The sequence below is a fragment of the Athene noctua genome, chromosome 6 (assembly GCF_965140245.1).
Source record: "Athene noctua chromosome 6, bAthNoc1.hap1.1, whole genome shotgun sequence".
Classification (NCBI taxonomy): domain Eukaryota; kingdom Metazoa; phylum Chordata; class Aves; order Strigiformes; family Strigidae; genus Athene; species Athene noctua.
Genome location: NC_134042.1, coordinates 17,801,168 through 17,823,977, shown reverse-complemented (window position 1 = coordinate 17,823,977; position 22,810 = coordinate 17,801,168). Strand labels below are relative to the sequence as shown.

The following is a 22,810-nucleotide window of genomic DNA, read 5'->3' as shown; positions in this document are numbered from 1 at the left end:
GCTAATAAGTGCAACTGTTACGTGTTTGAAGATTCCCTGTAAGTGTGATTATAGCTCTACTTTGTTTTGTGTTGTTTCTTCTAAAGAAAATGGAATTGCAAAGCCAGATGTCTCACCTTCATCTGGAGGTGAAGCATTTCTATTAGTGCAATATTATACTGACTTTTTTTTCATAAATCGGACTGAAGTCACTTAGGATTGAATGACCATACTCCCGTTTGTTTACAGCCTTGTACTTCCTGAAAAGTTGGAGTATATTGTCAGCAAGTATGCTGAACATTCCCATGATAAATGGGCCTTCGATAAGGTAGGAATTATTTTAAGAGTGGCAACTGTCAGAAAAAGACTAGTAAATAATATATTTCTTTAGGGATATGTGGAAGAAACCTTTTGCTCAAGAAAATGCATTGAAATTGGTCACTTTGGAAAAGTGGCCAGAACTTATTAGGACAAAGAGTTGAGGGGAATGAAAAAGGGGCACTTGGTTTGGTTTAGTTTTTGTTTTGTTTTTAAAGTAATAACATATAGATCTTAGCTTCATTTTGCCCAGTGATGATGTTTTTTTGACTGGGAGTCAGAGACTCAATTTTACTGCAGCAGCTCTGTGATGTAAGGGAGTACCTGGGAAGCTTAATGTCCTTCGTTTTTTTGTTTTTTTTTTTTTTAATTTCAGAAAACACAGTGATAGCTTTTCTTTCTTTTTAGCTTTAAGAAGACTGTTATGCATGAATTTCCTCCATATTTTTCTAAGAGCTCTGTCACTGTGTTGTTTCTGTTTCACTACTTCAAAACACCTATGACAACATATACTAATTGATTTTTTATATGTGTTACAGTGAAACATTTAATAAAGGCCTTTTTAGTTTTACATTTTGCAAATAGATTTTAATGTTAATAAATATAACTTTTAGAGTTAAATTTGAGCAAAATTAAGTTTGTTGGACTTGTTGCAGCTTTTTATAACCATGTTGGAAGTGTTTGGATATGAAGAACTCATTCAACCCAAATACGAATTTTAAACCTCTTTTATTCAAAGGAAAATGTAGAAGTGAGGTTAAGTGATTTATTATAGCAAGTAATAACAAATTAATAGAAAATTTATAGAACAGTTATATAGAAATAACAGTTCTGTTGTGGGGGGTTATGTATGCAAATTTATAGAGGAAGGTATACATATATATGGCTATGTAAATACACATTAATCTCAAACCATAAATGTCAGTTAATAATATTGTTTAAGGTAAAGGATTAATTAAAGTTAGTGCTTGATCTGTTAACTTTGTGCTGCTGACTTTAGCCTCGCAGAGAATAGAGATACTTCTTTAACCTTAGCCAATAACATCTTAATGCATGAGTCTGAAAGGGGCCATTGTATATTGGGCTCAGAACTTTGCATGAGGTTGCATGAGACCTACTACTCATAGATGGCATCTAATCTGTCTGGGCCACGTTTTCTTCTGATGTATTCACAAAGGGATGCCTGCTCTTTTTAACAGAAATTTCTGTGGCACTGAGCAGCTACTGGAGTAGATTAGCAGTTCAGTATGACAAATTAAGCTGGCCAATTTGCTGTTACTCATCTATGTTGTTGTCATGTTATTTCACTATATTTATTTTTTTCAGACTAATAGTGGATGGAAATATGGTGTTTCACTTGATGAAAATATGAGGACTCACCCATTAATAAGACCTTTCAAAACCTTAACTGAAAAGGTAATAGAGGAAATTTCAGCTGCATTAATAAGAAGTAGATTCATTTGTGTACTTCTGAAAATCTACTTCAAATATATGCTATAATAGGAAGAGAGACAAACTGGAATTCTTACAGTTAAGAATAGCAACATCTATACACTGAAGTGGTTGTTTAGTTAATCTTACAGAGTCTTATATAAATGCTTCCCTTAAGCAGCCTCCATAGGCCTGGACCAATTTCTATTAAAAGTATCAATAGCACAGGGTTTTCAGGCCTTCATGGATGAGGAATGACTGGCAGCAGCTCCTGGGTTTTAGATGAAAGTGTAATTTAACATATCTGAAGGCAATTTTGTCTTCAAGAAGGATGGTAGAAAAATTTAAAGAAAGCGTGGGAGATGATTCAGTTGAAAATGGGGAAAAACATATAAACTTTTTTGAATGCACTTTTTTAAACTTTAATTTCTTGACTTGGCATGAATGTTTTCTAGTTGTCAGAACAGTGAACTGAATTTGAATTCTGTTACATATTTTTGCAATGATTCATTGGGTGACTCAAGTCAATTACATTTGTTCCTCTTTACCACAATTTTCCTGTTCAGAAAATGGAGATGACAAAAATCAAGAGAGATTCAAAAGGTTTAATTTCCAAAGGTTTGTAAATTGCTTTGAAATCTTTGAAGAAGAGCTGATGAATTGTTGGTTGAGTTGTTATTAAAGCAGTTCAAATAGAATTTTCTGAATTGTTTCAGACTGGAACTTTTGAGCCTAAAAATCAGGTCTTTCCATTAAAAATGTCATGTCAAGTAACTGTCATAAAAATTCTTATTTATGGTAAGAACTGAAATACTTTTATTAGGTTGATTTGAGAAATCTTAATATGACATATTCAGAATTTTCTTTGCCACAACTTTTCAGAATTTTATATAAAACCTTTACTTTTCAAAGGAGTATTGGAATACAGGCTGTTACCTGATTTTTTATTGATGGCTGTATTTATATGAAGAGGTGTAGAGATCAGTAATGTACTATATCTGTGAATGGATATAAATATAGGAAGACTAAAAAAAGGTCTCGTGTGCTGATGAATTCAAATGTATATAGTAGCCTAACTATTTTCATAGCACTTGTAGTGCCATCAATTTTTATTATTCGGGCTGGAGGAAACAATGAATAAGTTTCAAGATACAAACTACATTACTGCTCCAGAGCTCACTTGAGCACTATTTGTACACATATCCCATCAGTAAAGGCCACTAAGTATAAAACAAAACAAAACAAAATTGTAAGTATTTTAAAGCTTCTTTTTCTTGTAGAAAGAACTCTATCATGTCTTCAGATATAAGATACAAATTTTGTTTATTTTTGTGGCAAGTAACAGTTTATAAAGAAGGACAGAATATTTTCACTGAGTTTTTGCTACTTGCTAAATACAGAGACATTTTACATTATTTTCTTCAAAGGAAAAGGAAATTTATCGTTGGCCTGCCAGAGAATCACTAAAAACCATGTTGGCCATGGGATGGAGCCTAGAAAGGACCAAGGAAGGAGGAGAAGCAATAATACATCAGCGTGAAAATGAAAAGCTCCGCAGCATATCTCAATCTAGCCAGGTAAGCTGGAATTGCTTAAATTTAGAAAGCAAGAGGCTTGTTTGTTAATTTGCTAAGAAATTATACAAAATTATGTTAATTTTATATTCTTTTTAATGAAAAGAAACTTTTAATGTTAAGAGTTCTGATATTGGAACTCATGTCACTGTAATAAAAACTGCCCAGTAACAGTAAAAAGGGGGTTGTGAAAAGACATCTTTTAAGGTGATGTCTGTCACAGATCATATTATTAATTTTCTCAGAAGACCTGAAAAGAGTTTTCATACAGTCATTCAAAGAATACATGGCTGAGTATTTAAAGCCTTTTATTTTATGATAAGTGAATCTAGTAATATGGTTTTGGTCAAACAGAAGAGCCTGAAATGGGCATTTGTCAAGATTATAAATAAGACTGACAAATATGATTGTGTGTTTAATACTTTTTTTAAATCTACAGGCAAAATTTTCAGGTAATTATATATTTTAGTACCTAGCATTCTGATGTGTGATATAGACTATTTTTTTCATTTCTAGTTTTTTTTGTAATAGTATGTTGAGACTGCTGCTCATAATGTCTGTGTCTTAGAGATGGAAAAGCTGTTTAAAATTATGACATGTGTTGGGAAATTTTTATTGCACCCCTTCAGGTGAATTAAACATGCATTTGTGGTTAAATATAGTGTGATATAATGAGCAATGCACGGGGCAGAATCCTACCACCATAAGCAGTTCTGCAAGGAGTGTGCAAAAAATGTGTCACGAGCTGATTCTTTATGTACACTTGTACCAGCACCGATCCTGTGAGCATCAGCATCAGGTGCCTTAAGCCTGTGTTGGGTTCATCCCCCTAGCTTTCACACTTGAAACATTTAAAGACTGGATAAATACATGACGCTCCTCCTTTTTCTTCGTCTGTAAATTCCATGAGACAATAACCTATTCTAACTTCTTGTTGTGATGTCCTGTCTTTAGTATAGGGTTCATTCAAGCAGTTGCCACACTGTTCTGTCATGTTTTGAAGGCGCATCTTGTATGCCTAGTGACTGGTCTTCTCTCTTAAGCTTAAAAGTGTAGTTCTTAGCAGCTTGACATCTGTTGCAGAAAGATCTAAGTATCTGCAGCAACCTTTTTATTTCCACGTCAGTAGATGTATTCTGTTAATCATCCTGTGTGTCTTCAGCACACTGCAGAACAAAAGGTGAACACAGTTTCTGCAAGAAAATTCAAAAACATGAATCGTCTTACTCTAGTCAGATAACAACAGAGATGTTGTAGTTGAATATTGGATTGTTTCATCTGAAAATAATTCTCTCTTTTTCCTGCAGGGAAATGGATATAGCCCGGCACCACTTGATCTCTCTAATGTGGTGCTTTCTAGGGAGCTTCAGGTTTGTATTTATGTTTTGCATATGTTGAAAAGAATTAATATATTTGGGTTTTTATTATTAATGAGTTGAATTTTGTCAGGTTTTATGAGGGTATTTGTGACTCTGGTTGTGATATGCTGTTGTACAATGGTGAACGCCCTACTATTTACATATTTAAAGAAGAGATTTCTACTGTTTATCCCCATTGGTGCTTTCTGAGTTCCTAGAAAAAGTTATCATGAAGCTAGGGTAAACAGCATGTGATGTGTATCCTGTGCCAACTTCAAAGAACAGTTGCATGTAAAAATGACACTTAACCGTGATGTTTCTTTACCACAAGAGTGTATATTTAGGAATGTAGAATTACAGAATTTTTAATTGTCGCCATTAATTTTGCCTCTTGTTTTTTTCTGATGGTAATGTAGGGAATGGTTGAGGTAATGGCAGAAAACTACCATAATATATGGGCCAAAAAGAAGAAAATGGAGTTGGAAAGCAAAGGTAAGCCAGAATCCTGTAAACCACACAAAAAAAGGCAATGAAAATGAAAGGGAAGAAACAGCCTGAAAGAAGACAGTGTAAGACAATCAAAATTGAATAGTTCCTTTTTGTACTAGCAAAATAAATCTTACAGTAGAAAAACTTACAATTCTTTCAACTTACTAAAGGTGGAGGTAGTCATCCTTTATTGGTACCTTATGACACATTGACAGCTAAGGAGAAATCACGGGACCGTGAAAAGGCACAAGAGCTGTTTAAATTCCTTCAAGTCAATGGTATAATCATATCTCGGTAAGTTGCACATTTTTTGAAGATATTTACATTCATTGCACAAATCATGACGATCGTCCTTATCTCACTGCAGTCTTTTATTTATTAACATCATTACCATTTGGCATATCTTCTGTAAATCAGAGTCCTTGTTTTTATGTTCAGAAAGACAGTTCTTAAACAGTGTAGACAGGTAACATTTTTAATAAGTGTATGATCATAGTAAATATAAAATGCAAATGTAGTGTAATTAAAAAAGCAGATGATTTAAGACTTAAATCAGCAACCAGCAGTGTCAGTAAGGATCTTGGGAAAATAAATCTGAGGTCTGATACTGAAACACATCTATGTAAAAGTGCTTTTTAATCCAGTTTATAAGAAAAATGTTGGTTTCTGTGAAGTAGTAAGTCAAAGTGGCTATTTTGTGGGCATTTCATCCTTCTGCTCAAGCAGAAGTGCAGTTTTCATGAGTTGTATTCATATTGATGTTTCTGGAAGTAAGTTGGCTTGTGGGAATTTACACTGTCAATGAAATTAAAATAACATATTATACTGTATTTTTGCCTTTATAAGATGGAATTGGGAGTTACCATACTATCATCTTTTATTGTATGTGAAATACCTGAGCACAGAGGAAACTGCAATTTTGCTGGCATTAAAAATTTTTGTAAACTAAACTGTACTCGTGAACAGCTTTTTCTATACATGCATAACCAGATCTTCTTTTCATGTATTTCTGCTTTTAAAACCTGTGTCTCTAGAGAAAGTATACACTCAGAAATTTATACAATTTGATTATTAGGATCTGCAAAAGGTAACTTTGTTGACTTCAACAACTAAAAACATTTCTGAAGATACTAGAAAACAGCTCTAAATATACATTTCTGCACTACTACAGAGAGAAATTCCCTCTTGCCAGGTATGCAGGTACTCAGCCTGAAACTAAAATGTAGGCACAAAACTAAACATTTTTATATCCTCCATAATTGCTTTAGAGCCATTGAGTAAGAAAAGCAGGTTTAGTTCCTGCAAATGAATGGTTCTTTGAAACACCAGTGGAATTGTTCAAATATTAGTTTTAATATCTCTTTGAAGAAGCATCTGTTCGGGTTAGGAAGACAGTGTTTTCAGTGTTAATTACTGGGACAAGTCAACTTGAATAAGCCTGTTCAAACTCTTTATGGGGTGTGGGCAGAGTTTGCAGTGTCTATATCAGAGTGAAGCAAGATTATCCTCTTCTCAGGGTTTTCTTCAGATTAATATGTGCATATTTCAAGTATATATAAATTTTTTTGAAGTACTGGTTGCAATGATCACATTTCCAGAATGTCATTCTTAAAAACTTTGAACTAATCATTAAAACATGGAAATTCTTTATAATTGGGAACGCATAGGCGGCACAGTGTGTGTACTTTACATATACCATCTGTCTCTCTTTTGATTTTTACTTTTCTTTCTTTGTCAAGAACACTGTTGAAGCACTTTCTGGTGTTTATGACATACAGATAAATATCTTGGGCCTTACTCAAGTGTATGTTAGAAATAACATGGTATTTTATCAAGCATCTTTAAACCTCTACAACTTTTCTTGATGTCACCTTTCTTGTTTAAGAGAACTACCAATGTCTTTCAATATTTAGGAAAGTACATGTAATCTTTTAGCAACCATGACTTACTATAAACACAGAAAGAGTATATTTACAATGATCTTACTGAAAATGCAGATACTTAGTTATCCGCTGTGGCAATAAGGCATCAGGAGATGCCTGTCAACCATACTTAGCTGTTAATACATACCAAATAATTTGATGACACATGTGATATATCAGTTAATAGGAAGTCATAAAAGTATAAACTAGGACTCTTCAAATATTTTTTTTTTTTCAAATGAAACTGTAAGATGGGAGGTTAGTCTTTTTATGTTTATGTGTCAAATGGGATCAGAATGTGTTCCTTGGTTCCCTGGTTCTGTTCCCCCAAACTATAATCATTCGTCTTCTCTTACCTGTGTTCTGACATGGTCAAGAACATACATTTTAGTATTAGATGCTTTTATTGTTAAATTTTCTGCTGCAGCAGCTTTCTCCCACAGAATTTCTTCTTTCTTGGATTCACTTCTTAGCTGTTTTTTAACTTCCATTTATTGTCCCTAATTTACTCCTACACCAGTCCTAAGGAATGTCAGGACAAATGATCATTTCCTCCATACCACAACAGTGAGTCCAGCAACTTTCCTGCTTTCTTGTTTCTTTCTTGCTTTTGCCTCAGTGCAACAAACTACCAGTTCCTCACTTCTTCCCTGCTTCTGACATACTGTTTAACCCCTCTGTAGCCTCTGCATCTTCTCTAGTCAGGTCATTTTCTCCAATCGATAAAGGGACAGTCTTCCTATCTACTACTGTTTGAAGAGTCTGTATAGAAACAAATGAAGTAGCCGTTATGGGTAATCAGAGGTTTCCCTTAATGTTACTCAGTTACTTCCATACTTCTCAAGCCAGTTAGATGTCCTGGGTGTAGGCCACCAGCTATCAACTCTCAAGTATAGTTTCGTCCTCTTAATGTTGGAATACAGGTACTATGAAGAGTTTACAAACTAAACAAGTATACAAGAAAACCTCAAGGAAATGAAGAAGAAAGAATTAATGTGTAAACTTGTAAAAACAAATATGTTTGAAAACATAATAAATTAAAATTCTGTAGGGCTCTGTGACTTCAAAAAGGAAAAAAAAAAAAAATCCCTGTTCACATCCTGGATGATGAGAGAGAATGCATCCTTTGTACTTATGTGGAATGAACCCTTACCAATAAATTAGTGAGTCTGGCTGCCTTTCAGAGGAACTTTCATGGGCTGGAGATATGGGTGGACAGAATTAGTGTGAAGCTGAGCAAATGTAAATGCAGCATCCTTTACCTGGGGTGGAGTAACCCCTGGAATAGAGTAACTGAGCCTGACAGCATCTGTGCAGAAAAAGCACTTTGAATTCTGCAAGTTGAATGTGAATCAGGAGTGTGTCCTTGTGATGATGAAGACTGACTGCCTACTAGGCTGCATTAGTAACTGGGGTCTGCAGGTTGAGGGGTTTGATTTTGATTTTTTTTTTTTTTTTCCCTTACATTTTGTGATGATGAGACTGTATCAGGAGTATGTTTTCCAGTTTTGCTTCACTAAGGAAGACATTGACAAAAGAGTTAATCAAGTGGAGGGCCACCAAGATGCTTCGGGGATTGGCATGCATGTCATGCCAGGAGAGGCTCTGAGGAGAGGCTAGATTTTTTCACTATTAAACCAGAAGGCTACAATGGAATTTTACCACTGTATTGAAACACTTAATGCAAGGTTATAGAGAAGATGAGATCAAACACTGTCTCATCAAAAATAACAAGTTATTGGAAGGGAAATTCCAGTTAGATATATGAAAATTTCACCCTTGTTTTACCACCCTCCCTGTGGAAAAATATTTTAGTAGCTCTCCAGAGTCATGAGATTTTGATCCTTGAAGATACTCAGTAAGTATATTCCTGGACAAGGTTCTAAGCAACATGATCTAACTTTGGATTTAGCTTTGCTTTGAAATGGGACTGGGATCAGATGACTTTCACAGGTTTCTTACAACATAAATTTTTCTGTGATCCTAAAGAATTTTAGACTTAGTGAGGTAGATTTCCTTTGTAGCTAAAATAAAATCTAATATTTTCAATCTAGGCACAGCCAACCACACATATTTTTATTCTTCTTTAATATCTTGCATCCACCAGTCATGATTTAGGTCATGGATTTATCTCAAAGAATAAATAATACATGCATCTTTAAAAAATATTGCAAACTGTTGACACTTTTCAAATACTTTGAATAGTATAGTAGTTTGTTACTTGCATTTATGTTTTCATTTAGTAGCTTAAGGCATTTTCACTTCAGTCTTCCATAAAATTCACGGACAAAAATGAAGTTTAATAGTGAATAATGAAGTGTAGTATCATACTTAGACTGGTTTTGTAAAGTTGTAAATGCTGACTTCCTAAACATTTGGCAGTTTATTTTGCCATCAGTAGAACTTGAGTGGCCAATACATTGTGGCATTACTCATATATACGATGGCTTCATTTGTGCAATAAGATAGCTCTCTGAAATTCTTAACCTAAAATACATGTATTTTGAATACTTTAGTCCAAAGTTATTATACCTCTTAGCAAAACATGAACTGATTTTTAACAATTGTTACTATGAAGTTGATAACTAAGAGTTGCTATGAAAGGCCATTTTGTTCTCCTTATAAAAATTTACCATAATTAATAGGAAATAAGGAATGGAATACTTGATAGTACTGTCAGCATTTGTACTACTGTCATCAGTGCTATTTATCTTAATGCTTTCTAAAACAGGGGTCTGAATGACATGGAGTTGGATGCTTCATCCATGGAAAAGAGGTTTGCCTTTAAGTTTCTGAAGAAAATTTTAAAATATGTTGATTCTGCTCAAGAGTTTATTGCGCATTTAGGTAAGCTGCAGATTTTGTTTTGAAAATAATTAAAACTGTTTATATTTAAATACTTGAATGTATGTTTAAATTTGTAGCGACCACTATTTTATTGCATTTACGAAACTTAAATTCTGTCTTTTAATTTGCAGATTGAATTCTTGGACATCTGTAACTAGCTAAACTGTTTCTGCTGTTTTATTTGTATTTCAGCGAAACTAAGTTTGCAAGGCTATATCAAAGAGCTATTGTGTTATTTATTATTAGACAACTTCTTATTCGTGTCTGCCTTGATTGTATCCTTGCAGAAGCCATTGTAACCAGTGGAAAAACTGAAAAATCTCCACACGACCAAGAAATAAAATTCTTTGCCAAAGTGAGTGATTTAGTATTTCAAGTTATGTACATATACATTCCATTACGCAGAACATGGAAATTTGTAATGTTAGACTGCTTTTCAGGTAATAGAAATATATCTTTCCCATTTTTTTCATGGTAAGTAATCACTTAAATGTTGTGAACAAATATTTCAAAATATCTTCCAAGATATTTCAATATACTTCCTGGATTCAAAGATTTCAAAATATTTCAATATATCTGCTTCTACATGAGAAGGAACATAGAAATTAAAAGGCAGCTTATTTATTACATGAAATTAAATCCTCTTGCTGAACATATAAATGATTTCTGAAAAATTTTGCCTCAGTATATCACTGAAGTGCATAGTATCATTTGGTTAACAGGAAGAAGTATTCCTGTGCAGAGTAATGACATACACATTTGTGTACCTCGTAAGAAAATTTTTTTCAGTAATCAGACTTGAAGTAAAGAACGTTTAGGTTTTAATTTAGAATCTTAAGAAAAAAAAAAAAAAAACAAACCTCTCCTTTTATATCTGTACTGGACAGTTACATAAATAACGGAGAGGAAGAGTCCTCTTATTTCAGTGATATTTATCACTGTTGAATGTGAGAAGAGTAAGCCTGCAATATTAGATCCGAAATATATAGAGCTGTGTGTTTGTTATTTACGTAACTTTTAAGTAAAATTGTAAGATTTAAGATTTTAATTTATATGACTTTGTGTCTGAAATGAGAAAATACAACTGTTGCAGAACTTCTAAAATTCTTTGAATGAACTTTGACCAATCAGAGCATTGTTGCTACATTTACCATTGTGCTCTGTGAAAAATACATTTTGTATCTGTATTTCTTAGGTTCTTTTACCATTAGTTGATCAGTACTTTACAAATCACTGCCTCTACTTCCTGTCTTCTCCAACAAAAACACTCAGTAGCAGTGGATATGCATCAAATAAGGAAAAGGAAATGGTAGCAAGGTAAGTAGAAAATTAAGATATACACAGGAGGGTACAATATAGATAATTAAAGGTTTCTTCTTAGAATAAAGAGAAGGATAGTTCAAAAACTCACTTTCTTCAGATGGAAGGTGAATGCTTTATTCTGATTCAGAATGGCAGTGAATGAATAGAATTCCTAATTTTAGTATTCTCTAATACATAATTAAAAAATTAAGTATATATAAATTATATATATTACAATATATAATTGTGGATGATAACATCAAAAACATTATTAAATGATTTGGCAAGCAATGGAACTAATAAAACTTAACTTTTTACTGGGTTTGTGTTTCATTGTTGATGGAAGTTTCTGGTTGAAGCTTATCCCACTGTTGGATAATTAAATGGTCTCACATTTAATTTTTCAGATATCAAAAAATGTGAAATACCATGATGCACTGTTTTTGGTGGTAATCTTGGATTCTTCCTTCTCTACAAAATTACTTCTTCCCCCTACAGAAAAATTGCTAGAATTTGATAATTTTTAGACATCTGCTGTTTCAGATTTGGTTGAAATCAACCATTTGACTCAAAGTTGTTCTAGAAAACTAAATTAAAAAGAGAGAGTTGCCTTTTAATTTATAATGTGTTGCCTTTATATAAATATTAATTTAATTTTTCTGCAATTACCATTGAAAAATTAATATCTAACTTGTTTTTAACTATGACTGTCATCTAATATTTCTGTTGCAAATTTTTTTCTCCCCTTAAATGTGTGCTGGCAGTTATTTTCTTCAGGAAATTTTGTATTGTAATCTTTCAAACTGTAATTTACTCTCACACTTTCTGACTTTAACTGTCAGTTTCTCAAATTCTTTTGCTGTCCTTCACTATGTTGACCAGAGTTGACTACTTTTTCCAAGAGCAGATATAAAATTTGAAAGTAACAGTTACCCGTTGTTATATAAGATCAGGCCTAGCACTGAACTTTCTAGATTCCATTCTTCAGTTTATCTTCCAACATATTTTTGCATTTCTCTACATTATTATTGCCTTTTTGTTTCCATCTTCTAGGCGGATGATCATCCTTATACAACAGTTGCCTTTAAGAGGGCAACAAGTCCTTAAGATTCTGCTTTACTGAGCTTTCAGATATATGTACAAGATAGTCCTCCAGTAGCTGGAGAAGTCAGCTCAGGTTCAGGAGGATGGAAGTTTAATTTCATTTAATTTCAATTTCATTCTTTCTCTCTGAATACTCCTATTACTTCCCTAAAGTCAGTCAGGTCAGCTTAATAAAGCTAGAAAGATGCTTATTAGGGTTGTACATAACACCTTTACAAGGACACATAAACGAAGCTAGATGTCTAGCCTGCATATCTGTTGTTATAAATTCAGAAATATCTTGTAATTCTTTCTCCGTTCTTCATTGGGAAAAGTGACTATCAGTTATTATCATCTTATAGGAAGTATAGTATTTTCTTACTATCGTGAGGATAAAAATGACAATCTGTTGTTAGTAAGAGACCATATCAATTCCTAAGGGTATATTTGCTTCATTTTGTTATGTCCTAATTCCATTTGTAAAGTATAGCATAGAAGCAAAACAAGTCCACCTAGCTGTCTTTGTTTTTAGAAGTAGCCCCTTTAATCTGTAGAGAGTTGTGATTTCTCATTTCTCTTAATTATCCTATTTTTCTAACAGATAGGTTAGATGTGGAAGTTTCTGACATACTTGCAAGAAGTTCTTCTAGTCTGTATATATTTCAGGACTTGTCAGCAGTGGCCAAACACAGGTTTATTTATTTACAGAGGATATCTTCGCAAATTGTTTTGAACGTGAAGATTTGTAATGTTCGTTTCCTGCAGAATGACAAGTAAAGCACTAAAATGTTACTCAGTTTTTCTTAAAAAAAAAAATTCTTCTGCAGAAATAATAGCCACAAAGAATGATTCAACCATATTATATGCAATTGTTGGAAACCATAGTAATCGAAAGAAAGTTTCACATTTCAAGTCATCTCTGAAATAGTGAAGCTTAGAAAATGAGAGAATTCAGAAGCTTCAAAAATTTATTCTGTTTAATGCAGTTATTTGACTGACTGATATAATGTATGATTGAAAATACCCTTTCCAGGAACTATGTTGTGTTTTCTCTTTCATATTCTTACTACTCTTTACCTCATATTCTAAATAAATCCTTAATCTTTGTCCTGTCTTGCTCTTTCTGTTCTTTTCTACTTTAGCCTGTTCTGCAAACTTGCTGCTCTTGTTAGACATAGGATCTCACTTTTTGGTAAGTTGTTAAGAAAGATCTTGATAAAGTTAAAAATATAAAGAATGTATTACCATTGCTTCTGCCTTACCTGAAGCTTTTCACAAGCTTTAAAATGATGCATAAACTTCCAGTACACTTAGTAAGTGGAACATGGCTTCAGAACATGGCTCTGAAGCTAGCTGTTTAATAGAATATGTAGAGTGTTGGAGAAGGAAGAAATAGCAGCTTCTAGGATTTTCAGATTCCCTTAAAAAAAATCTTAGGCCTTTGCAGTTACTTTTAGCTTTTCAAAAGTCATCTTACACTAATTGTTTTGATTTCTGTCATCCAACTTTTGAATCCAATAGATTAATTTCTCAATAGGCTAGGGGGATGTAGGGAAAAATAACGTACCTTTTTCAAAGGTATTAGTAAGAAAATTGTAAAATAAATGTAGGTACTACAAGATACAAATTCAGAGTATTGCAGAGTCAAGTGATGAAAATGAGCTGTAAGTAGACACTAGTTATTCTTTTTAGTTCTTGTATGGAAATGGATTTAAGAAATTGAAAGTTAGTTCTAGAACCAGACCTAACTCTCTCTCCAGTGACCTAAGGTGGGAGACTTATGTCATATCTTGTTTAACCAGTGCATCTCCAATATGAGATTTTGGATTATTAGATTATCCTACATTTTCTATCCTCTTGTGCTCTCACAGTATCTCTTTCTAACCAGGTAGTGATTCTGCTACAATGGTGAACTGCCTGCATATCTTAGCTCAGTCTCTTGACACACGGTAAGTTTGCAACATTTGTACCATATACAAACTACATAGGTCTTGCAGAGCTTTTTCAAGGACAGTTGCATTGTTTCTGTATTTTTTATTCTTTATTTGTAATTAATGATGTTAACAGTGTCAATAATTCAGATATTGACCTCCATATTAACAGATTTCACCTGAAGGATTTAATCTACATTTTTCTGTTCCATGCCTGTCATTAAAACATTGAAAACTTTTGTCACCTGTTCCAAGGGCATTTCAAGACTTTATTGGGAGATATAAATGACATAAACCTTGAACCTGCAGTATTAATACCTGTATATATCTAGACAGTCTAGTGCATATTGGAAATTTTGGCACTAGAAGTATGCAGAATGTATTAATATATGGGCATAGTTATGTTTGCTAAGTTCTGCTATTTACCTTTGAAATGCTTATGTAGATTAAAACACAGGCCAGCATCATTTTCTAATTTGGGCTGTTTTCTGGCCTGGTTATGTTATACAGCAGCCTGATAATGAGCTCATTGTGAATAACAACACTGGAAAGATTCATTAAAGAATTGGAGGGCAGTGAAAAAAAAATTAAGGAATGGTACTGTGATGCTGATATTGTAGTTGCATTTTCTAGATGTAGGGTGCTTTGAAGATAGATAAGCATGTATCCCGACTGGCATACTTAGTGGAACTTATAAAAATATAGGGATTGAGTTGTTTTTCTTGAGCATATTGTACAGAGGAGCTGTCTCGCCACCTGTGATGTTTGCTGAGAAGGCATTATCTTATTTGAAAACAGATCACGAAAACTGGAAAGACAAGACTGAGGAAGCAAGTTCTTTGTTTTTATTATTTTGTATTATTACTCCAAGCTAATTGTTGATTATACTGCTATGAGGATGTAACATTCCTTTTCAGTTCATAATGTAAAGTTCACTGATACATGTGCATATCTTCAAACACTGACAGAATGTAACTAACACGTACATATAACTATACAACTACTAAAGATCAATGCAAAGTTAATATTTTTCCCTTATTATTTTTCAGAACTGTTATGAAATCGGGATCTGAGCTTGTTAAAGCTGGTTTGCGTGCCTTTTTTGAAAATGCAGCTGAAGATCTGGAAAAAACTTCAGAAAATCTTAAACTTGGAAAATTTACCCATTCACGAACACAAATCAAGGGTGTTTCACAGAATATCAATTATACTACAGTAGCATTGTTACCAATCTTGACATCAATTTTTGAACATATTTCACAATATCAGTTTGGAATTGATTTACTTTGTAAGTATTTTATTTTATTTTTGAAGTTTACTGTGTTATAATAATAAAAATGCTTTTTAGTAATGATTGCATAAATTCAAAGGATGAAATTCTGTTTTCAGTAACACAGACATGTCTGCTATTAAATTTGAAATTAGCCACATAGTACATAATTTCTATTGCATATTTAAAAATGACAATCAGTAAGTTTCAAGTTAATTATATATAATATTTCTTCAAACATTGAGAAAGAATTTCCCCTTAAGTGCTCTCTTACCATGTGGATGAGACTAATTTCGTATAGAAAATTAAAATGTGCTTATTTTTGCTATGTATTTTTACTTCATTAGATTAAAGGAGACAACTCATTATTAATTCCTTGTGGGTTTTTTCTTAAATCTGAAAAACGCTTTAGTTCTTTTAATTTCAATTTTCCCTATTTTTAGCATAATTTTGTTTAAAATTACTGAAGGACCTCCTTGAGATTCAGCATATGCTGTTCCAAAGTTTTGTATATCTTTGGGTGGTCACAGTTTCAAAGCAGAAGATAATTAAAAAATTGATAGCCATGAAAAGACTTTCTTTAAAAAGGTGGGGAGCCTTTAGATGATGTTCCTAGAGGTTAGACACAGACTGATGTGGTTTAGCTTAAAATTTTACTCTGCAAATGTGTTAACCTGCACTATCTTATTAGCAATTATCTGGTGGCCTCTTGGAATGTCTGACGATCTGATAGGTTGTAGAATGAATATAGACAACAGACCAGGTATCAGAGCAATTGGAGATAAATAACACATGTGGATTATTGACAGCCTAAAATGTTCAGTGATATGTATGCTAAACATTTTAGACACTCTTTATCAGATTGAATAAAACAGATGTTTAATATTTGGGAAGTAGTCTTTAGTTGAATAAATTCTGATAATCTCCTTCTCATTTTCCTCTAGTGGGTGATGTACAGGTTTCATGTTACAGAATTCTTTGTAGCCTCTATTCTCTTGGAACTGGGAAGAACATCTATGTTGAAAGGTATTGAGTGAAAAACTCAGCATGTAAAATTTTCTTTAGGAGTATGTTGTTTAGGTAATAAAGTAGTTTGAATGAAAGGTGAATCTGAAACCGCATGAGCATGTTTAAAATATACTTTAGCTGGGATGCAGTTGCCTATATCTTAGAGTTTAATTCCAGTCAAAAAAATAACCAACCCAAAAGTAAATAAAAGCGAACAACTCATCCTGCATTTGTCAGTGTATCTGCAGGGATTTTATTTTTCCCATAGGGGAAGCTACATTTTTCCATGGGTTGCCATTAAAGTTCTCAAAGTTTGGCTATTGCATGTTGCTGTGGTAAGTAGACTAACTACTAAGTAGGCTGTGTCTGTCTCAAACCTAAATCTGTAATGAGTTCTCAATAACATTGTACCAAGCATAAAATCCTGAGTATATGTAGAGCATTCTGACAGCCTTTAACTCTACAAAGGAAACCACTTTACCAGTTACTTGCATTTTAAAAAGAGTGGGGTCTACAATTCCTTTAAGCATCTAGTTGCTATGATATATTCCAAGCCCTGGATTTTCAATCCTCTTCCATTAAAAGAGCCTCATATCTATATCTGCTACTTCAGAAAAGAGAACGCTAATTATCGGTTTATCACAAGACAAGAGCCAAAATAATCAACCCTTCCTTAGGCTTTTGAAGGCTTTAGGTTAGGCACTTTTCATGATCTTTCTTATAATGAAAAGTTTAAAATCCACAGAGCCTGAGAGAGAGACTAAACTGGAGGAAACACAACTCTGTAGTTTGATTAGGAGAGGCTTTGCCTAGTATGAGCAATGCTGGTCTCCCTTCCAGTTTATTCAGTAATTCTTTCATGCAAAATGCAAGAACAGTGTGGTGGACAGACTGTCTCTTTCCTCCTGCTCTGCATGCATGTACATGTGCGTAATAGCTCATTCTTGAGTATGTCCACATTCAGTCATTTATATGTCCATCACTAAATTACAAAGCTATGCTCTTTCATTCTTTCTGGACTTGAAAATCTTAAATACTCTTTGGCACAGATCTGATAGGCAAAATAGGAAGTGCCTTACCCCTACTCTAACTAGCTGTCAGAGTCTTCTCACAGGAAATAAAAGGTAGTTGTGTTTGTATTGTCTTTTAATTGAGAAGCACTCACTGAACAGACCTCCACTTGATTGGCAAGAGCTGTAAGCACTGGTCTGCCCAGGAATGGACTGCCCCTGGAATGGGCTGCCCAGGACAGTGGTGGAGTCCCCATTCCTGGAGGTGTTTATGAGTCAGGCTGACATATCGCGGAGGGATCTGGTGTAGTTGGGACCTGTCAGTGCTAGGTCAATGGTTGGACTGGATGATCTTCAAGGTCTTTTCCAACCTAGACGATTCTGTGATTCTGTGAATAGTTACATTAAATGTTGATGTTAGCAGCATCTCCTTTTCCCACTGCAGTTGTTTTCTTAAAAGGTTTTGCATTTAAGGTGATGAATTAATTTGTTAAAAGATGAATCCCCTTGCATTCTAGCCAGTCCTCAGAGATTTGAGGGGCTGGGGGCGGCTGGACTTACCTCTTGGTAGGTATGCCAATTAGGGCTGTAACTATAGGCCTGACACCAGATGCACGAGCAGCCTGTATTCTACGGGTCTGGTTACATTCAAGAGAAGCAGTCAGGTTCACGAATAGTACAGTTTATTCTCATGCAGCATTTACAGATTCTTTAAGATTGCCTGTGATAAACGCACAAACTGCAGGTTGGCCATATAGCACTATACACAAAAGAAAAACAATTGCAATCACACACACTTAATTCCCTGGTAGTCGCTTGGCCTAGCTAAGGACTCAAATCTTACCAAAAGGCATCCCTTCTGGGGATGGGGGGTGAGGAGCACAAACTCATCCATCTGTCCCTCCAATTTGGTGTTGGATTATTGTCCCTCAAAGTTAAATATAAACTCGGGACAGTATTTATCTTAGTATGTATGTATGAGCAGGTGGCACTACGGTCAAGTCATTATCTCTTGAGTAACGACGCGGTACATTCCTTGGTGTAGGTGGTGCACTGTTTTTTGTGGGAAAAGAGGGAGTATGAGAGACAAGGTCGACAGACTACTGCAAATCTGTCCTTGAGATAAGTAGAACGGGACCGTACAGCCTCCACCTTGCTTCACGCTCCTTCTTGGCACCACAGCAACACAAATCACTGGATCTCTGTCCCCTCCTGTGTTTGTTCTGTGCACCATGTGTCAAGGAAATGTGTTTTACAGATTTTTCACTCTTTTGCTTTTCCCACACTTCCAACAGAAGGGAAGAGTGATCAGATCAGATATATCTGAGAAAATTAATTAGTCTTCTAAGGCTGTGTGAGAGGTTTTCAACTGTGGATTTAATTTAGTTTGGTTTTCACTAGATTCACTCAGGCTCTTAAGGCTGTAGGCAGAAATCAGTGTCTAGGTGGGAGGCAGGATTTCAAACACACTGCTCAATATTTCAGGAAAACTTATAAGTGAATGATTAAGCTGACGTGAAGTTATTCAAGTTAAACAATGTTCAGATTTAGGATCAAAGTGCAGTTTTTCTCCTAGAGAATTTTGGCAAAGACATTAAGAAGTTTTACCTTCTATTGCAGGATGAGTCATAGCTCACTTTTTATAGGTCAATATCACTGTTCATGGCTGAAATAGTTTAGCTGATTCTACAAGACTTCTGGCTGCTGGAGTCAGGACTAATACTAAGCTGGATTGCTGCTGCTTTGTTGTGAGAAACTTCCATTTTGTACAGAGAGTGTTTAGCTTGTTTAGGATGTTGGAAATGTTTCTAATTTCTCTGTGGACCTTTCTTCTTTAAATGTCTCTGTGGTTTGTAAACGTTGAGGGCTGGATACAAAAATGCAGTAGTTTCTGACCATTTTGAGCCCTAATGCTCTACTGGCAAGTGTACTATTATTGCTGTATGTATTCTGACTATGAATTCCTACCCACTACCCATTTCTTTTAATTCACTGCATCAGGAATTTAGGTCCTGAATTTGGTGTTGGAAGCTCCCTTTTCATACCCAGTACCCAAAAGTTGTATGTCCCTTTATGGTGTTTTGGTCTTTTCATGGTTAGTTTATAGAAACACATTTCTAAAGGATTTTTAGCACAAATGGTGAAATAACTGTACTAGTAATAAGATATACAAACTTCTACAGAAGTTAGGAAATTATAGCATATATTTTTAATGTATGTAGTTAAATATGACAAAATTACCTGATGTATTCGGTCATGCATACATATCCAGATTGTTCAGTGTAAGACTTCGATTTGACCTGTTTGAGGCTTCTCAAAATGAAGACTGCCAAAGATGCAAGAAAGTCTGTTATAACAATGGCGTAATAGGAAATGCTTCTTCATGACTACCATCAGTTGGTGGTCTTTTATCTTGATTTCATTTTTCAAAGTCTAGATTGACTTGATTACATTTGAAGTGTTTTCCACTTCCTCCTAGACTTTGCACATCAAACTCTGACAGGACTTTCTTATTCTTTGGAGTGAATGTTTCCTTTGGAGTGAAAGTTTCCAGTTAGTTGTCATTCTAACATATTTTGTCTAAAGTGTTAATTTGTCTTTTCTTTACGTTTTACTCCATTAATTCTATTGAACCACTCAGTTCACTGAGTGATTTATTTGATATTATTTGCTTTTTATGTCAGTGACCATCTGCTCTGAAATTCTTTTTATCTTTTCTAATTTGTGTCCTGCAAAATTATAGGCTTTTCCTTGGTTTGTCATATTTAGGACTTCTACATGACAGAAAATATCTGTGTACTTAGAATAATTTTCTCAGCATTATTGTATAGTTGTTCACCTTCCCTTATTTCAGCTTCTTAGTATCCTCCTTCATATAGAAAGATGGGTATGCATTATGACATTGTCATGCATGTGATTTTAGTCTTTTCAAAGTACTTTTTAATATGTGTTTGTTTGCATATATATGTACACACACCAAGTTTTTCCTTCTTGATCAAACAGAAGGCAAAGATATAATAAAATTTCCTATATATAATATTGCATCTTTCATTACAATTTAAATTGGAAAAAGAATATTGCTGTGCTCTAAAATATAGTAGGAATTCTAACATTATCAAGAATTTGTTTTTTAATGAAATGTTCTGTGCTTGCTATTTGTGATATTAATGTATCATATATTTTGTTGCAAAATGTACAGTCAGAATGTAAGGGAAATGACATAGATATACAGATAGAGCACATAGTTTCTTTTTAATTTTGCAGTAATTGATTTCTGCATTTTCCATTTCTTTGATGGTAGTAAACCTACAGTAAAGAGTAGTAATCCTGTACAGAGAACGAATGAGCATTCACCTTGAAATAATGTTATGCAAATCAAATTACATGAAATACCCAAGTGAACAAAAATCCTTCTTTATGTTTTTAAATTTTGTGAGGTCATTGCTTTTGCCAATTTCTTCTGTTTCTCCTGCAACAAAAGAAGTTCGAGGGTATATAGTTGCGTATCTCTACACATTCCAGCATGGTTGTGAAATAAAAATTGACACAGGCAGTTAAAGATGAGGAAGTAGGTGGGTCACATCTCTGACTTCAGGTCATACAATGAGGAAGGCTGTGTTGACGTGAAGGAATCTTAAAAAGACTGTTGTTATTCCTGGAAGTTGAACAATCATAGAATCATAGAATGGTTTGGGTTGAAAGGGACCTTTAAAGGTCATCTAGTCCATCCCAGCTGTAATGAGCAGGGACGTCTTCAACTAGATCAGGTTGCTCAAAGCCTTGTCCAGCCTGACCTTGAATGTTTCCAGGGATGAAGCACCTCTCTGGGCAACCTGTTCCAGTGTCTCACCACCCTCATGGTAAAAAACTTCTTCCTTATATCTAGTCTAAATCTACCCTCTTTTAGTTTAAAACCATTACTCCTCCTGTCGCTACAGGTCCTGCTAAAAAGTCTCTCCCCATCTTTCTTATAAGCCCCCTTTAAATACTGAAAGGCCATGATACAGATTCCCCAGAGCTTTCTGTACTCCAGGGTGAACAACCCCAACTCTTTCAGTCCTTATTCATAGATTCCTATGATCATTTTTGTGTCTCTCCTCTGGACCCACTCCAACAGGTCCATGCCTATTCCAAAAAAACCATAGAGCTTCAAAGGATGGAAGGTGTGTGCTGTCTTTATCCAATCTGTATGTCAAGTGTAACAAAATCTGTAAGGCATCTTATACAAACAGTGCTTCAGAACTTCAAAAGAGTATCTTAGCTTTAGTTTTAAGCCAGTGTGAGTCTGGTCTTATGCTGAAAAGGACTGTCTCAGGATCTCTTGCATCTTCATGTGTACATTTCCACCCCCTTTTTTTCTTTCTGGAAAATAGTGTTTATGCAGCCAGATGATGAGCATGTTTTGTCGCTGTTTCTTTGGCTTGGTTAGTTTTGGTTTTATTGTGAGATTTATTTTTATCTGGACCAGTTATTTCATCCAGTTTATCAAGATGCTATCTAAGTTTTAGTGCTAGCACAGAACAGAAAATAGGAACATGGGAAGGTTGTTCGGGGTAATGCAAAATTGCCACTTTCAGAACAGCCACACAGAATGCCATAAAGTCATGAAATCAGTCTTCAATAAGTAGCAATAGTCTTTCTCATCATTTGACTATATAATGGTGTGATGTGTGAAGAAAAAGAAATATGTATACGGGTACAGCAAAGAAGTGAAATCTAGAAAAAGGGTATGACTGCCAAAACAAATTCCTATTGATTATATGCATTTGCTCTTTGTTTAAGAAAACCAAAGGTATAATAAGAATAAGCAGTTACTAATCTATTCTTTGTTCATATTCTAGACATGTTTTCTATTGCTTGTAGTCACACAGTGGCACTGTGGAGCAATTTGCATTTAATATACAATGCTTGGTGAAGTTTGGTTTTTTTAAACACTATGTTTCCTGTACCACTCTAATTTCCAACAGTTTTGTTCGTGTGAGAAATACAGTTTTTCAGAATAGTTGTTCCTTATGATTTAAAAAGATTAACTAAATCAGCAGTAAATGTTAATACTACTTTATAATGCATGTTAGACATTAAAAGCCTAATGAAAGACTTTTCATCTTAGGTAACTCTTTGTGTCTCTCACATACAGGCAGCGTCCTGCACTTGGTGAGTGCTTAGCCTCTCTCGCAGCAGCCATTCCAGTAGCGTTCCTTGAACCTTCTCTCAACCATTACAACCCATTGTCTGTCTTCAACACAAAAAGTGCAAGAGAAAGAGCAAGTAAGTAGTGTTCCTCAATG

The 22,810-nt window shown here is 34.4% G+C and overlaps 1 protein-coding gene across 1 annotated transcript in view; it reads left to right on the top strand.

Annotated features, from left to right (window-relative positions):
• The window catches only part of RYR3 (ryanodine receptor 3), a 241,883-nt gene that overhangs the window by 160,119 nt on the left and 58,954 nt on the right, over window positions 1-22,810 (top strand). Inside the window, exons 52-65 of the mRNA XM_074909779.1 lie at window positions 229-307; window positions 1,624-1,713; window positions 3,156-3,305; window positions 4,610-4,672; window positions 5,077-5,152; window positions 5,320-5,443; window positions 9,803-9,918; window positions 10,206-10,273; window positions 11,114-11,235; window positions 13,446-13,495; window positions 14,192-14,252; window positions 15,284-15,522; window positions 16,449-16,530; window positions 22,660-22,790. Coding sequence (XP_074765880.1) covers window positions 229-307; window positions 1,624-1,713; window positions 3,156-3,305; window positions 4,610-4,672; window positions 5,077-5,152; window positions 5,320-5,443; window positions 9,803-9,918; window positions 10,206-10,273; window positions 11,114-11,235; window positions 13,446-13,495; window positions 14,192-14,252; window positions 15,284-15,522; window positions 16,449-16,530; window positions 22,660-22,790 — 1,451 coding nt within the window. The remainder of the gene's footprint in view (window positions 1-228; window positions 308-1,623; window positions 1,714-3,155; window positions 3,306-4,609; window positions 4,673-5,076; window positions 5,153-5,319; window positions 5,444-9,802; window positions 9,919-10,205; window positions 10,274-11,113; window positions 11,236-13,445; window positions 13,496-14,191; window positions 14,253-15,283; window positions 15,523-16,448; window positions 16,531-22,659; window positions 22,791-22,810) is intronic.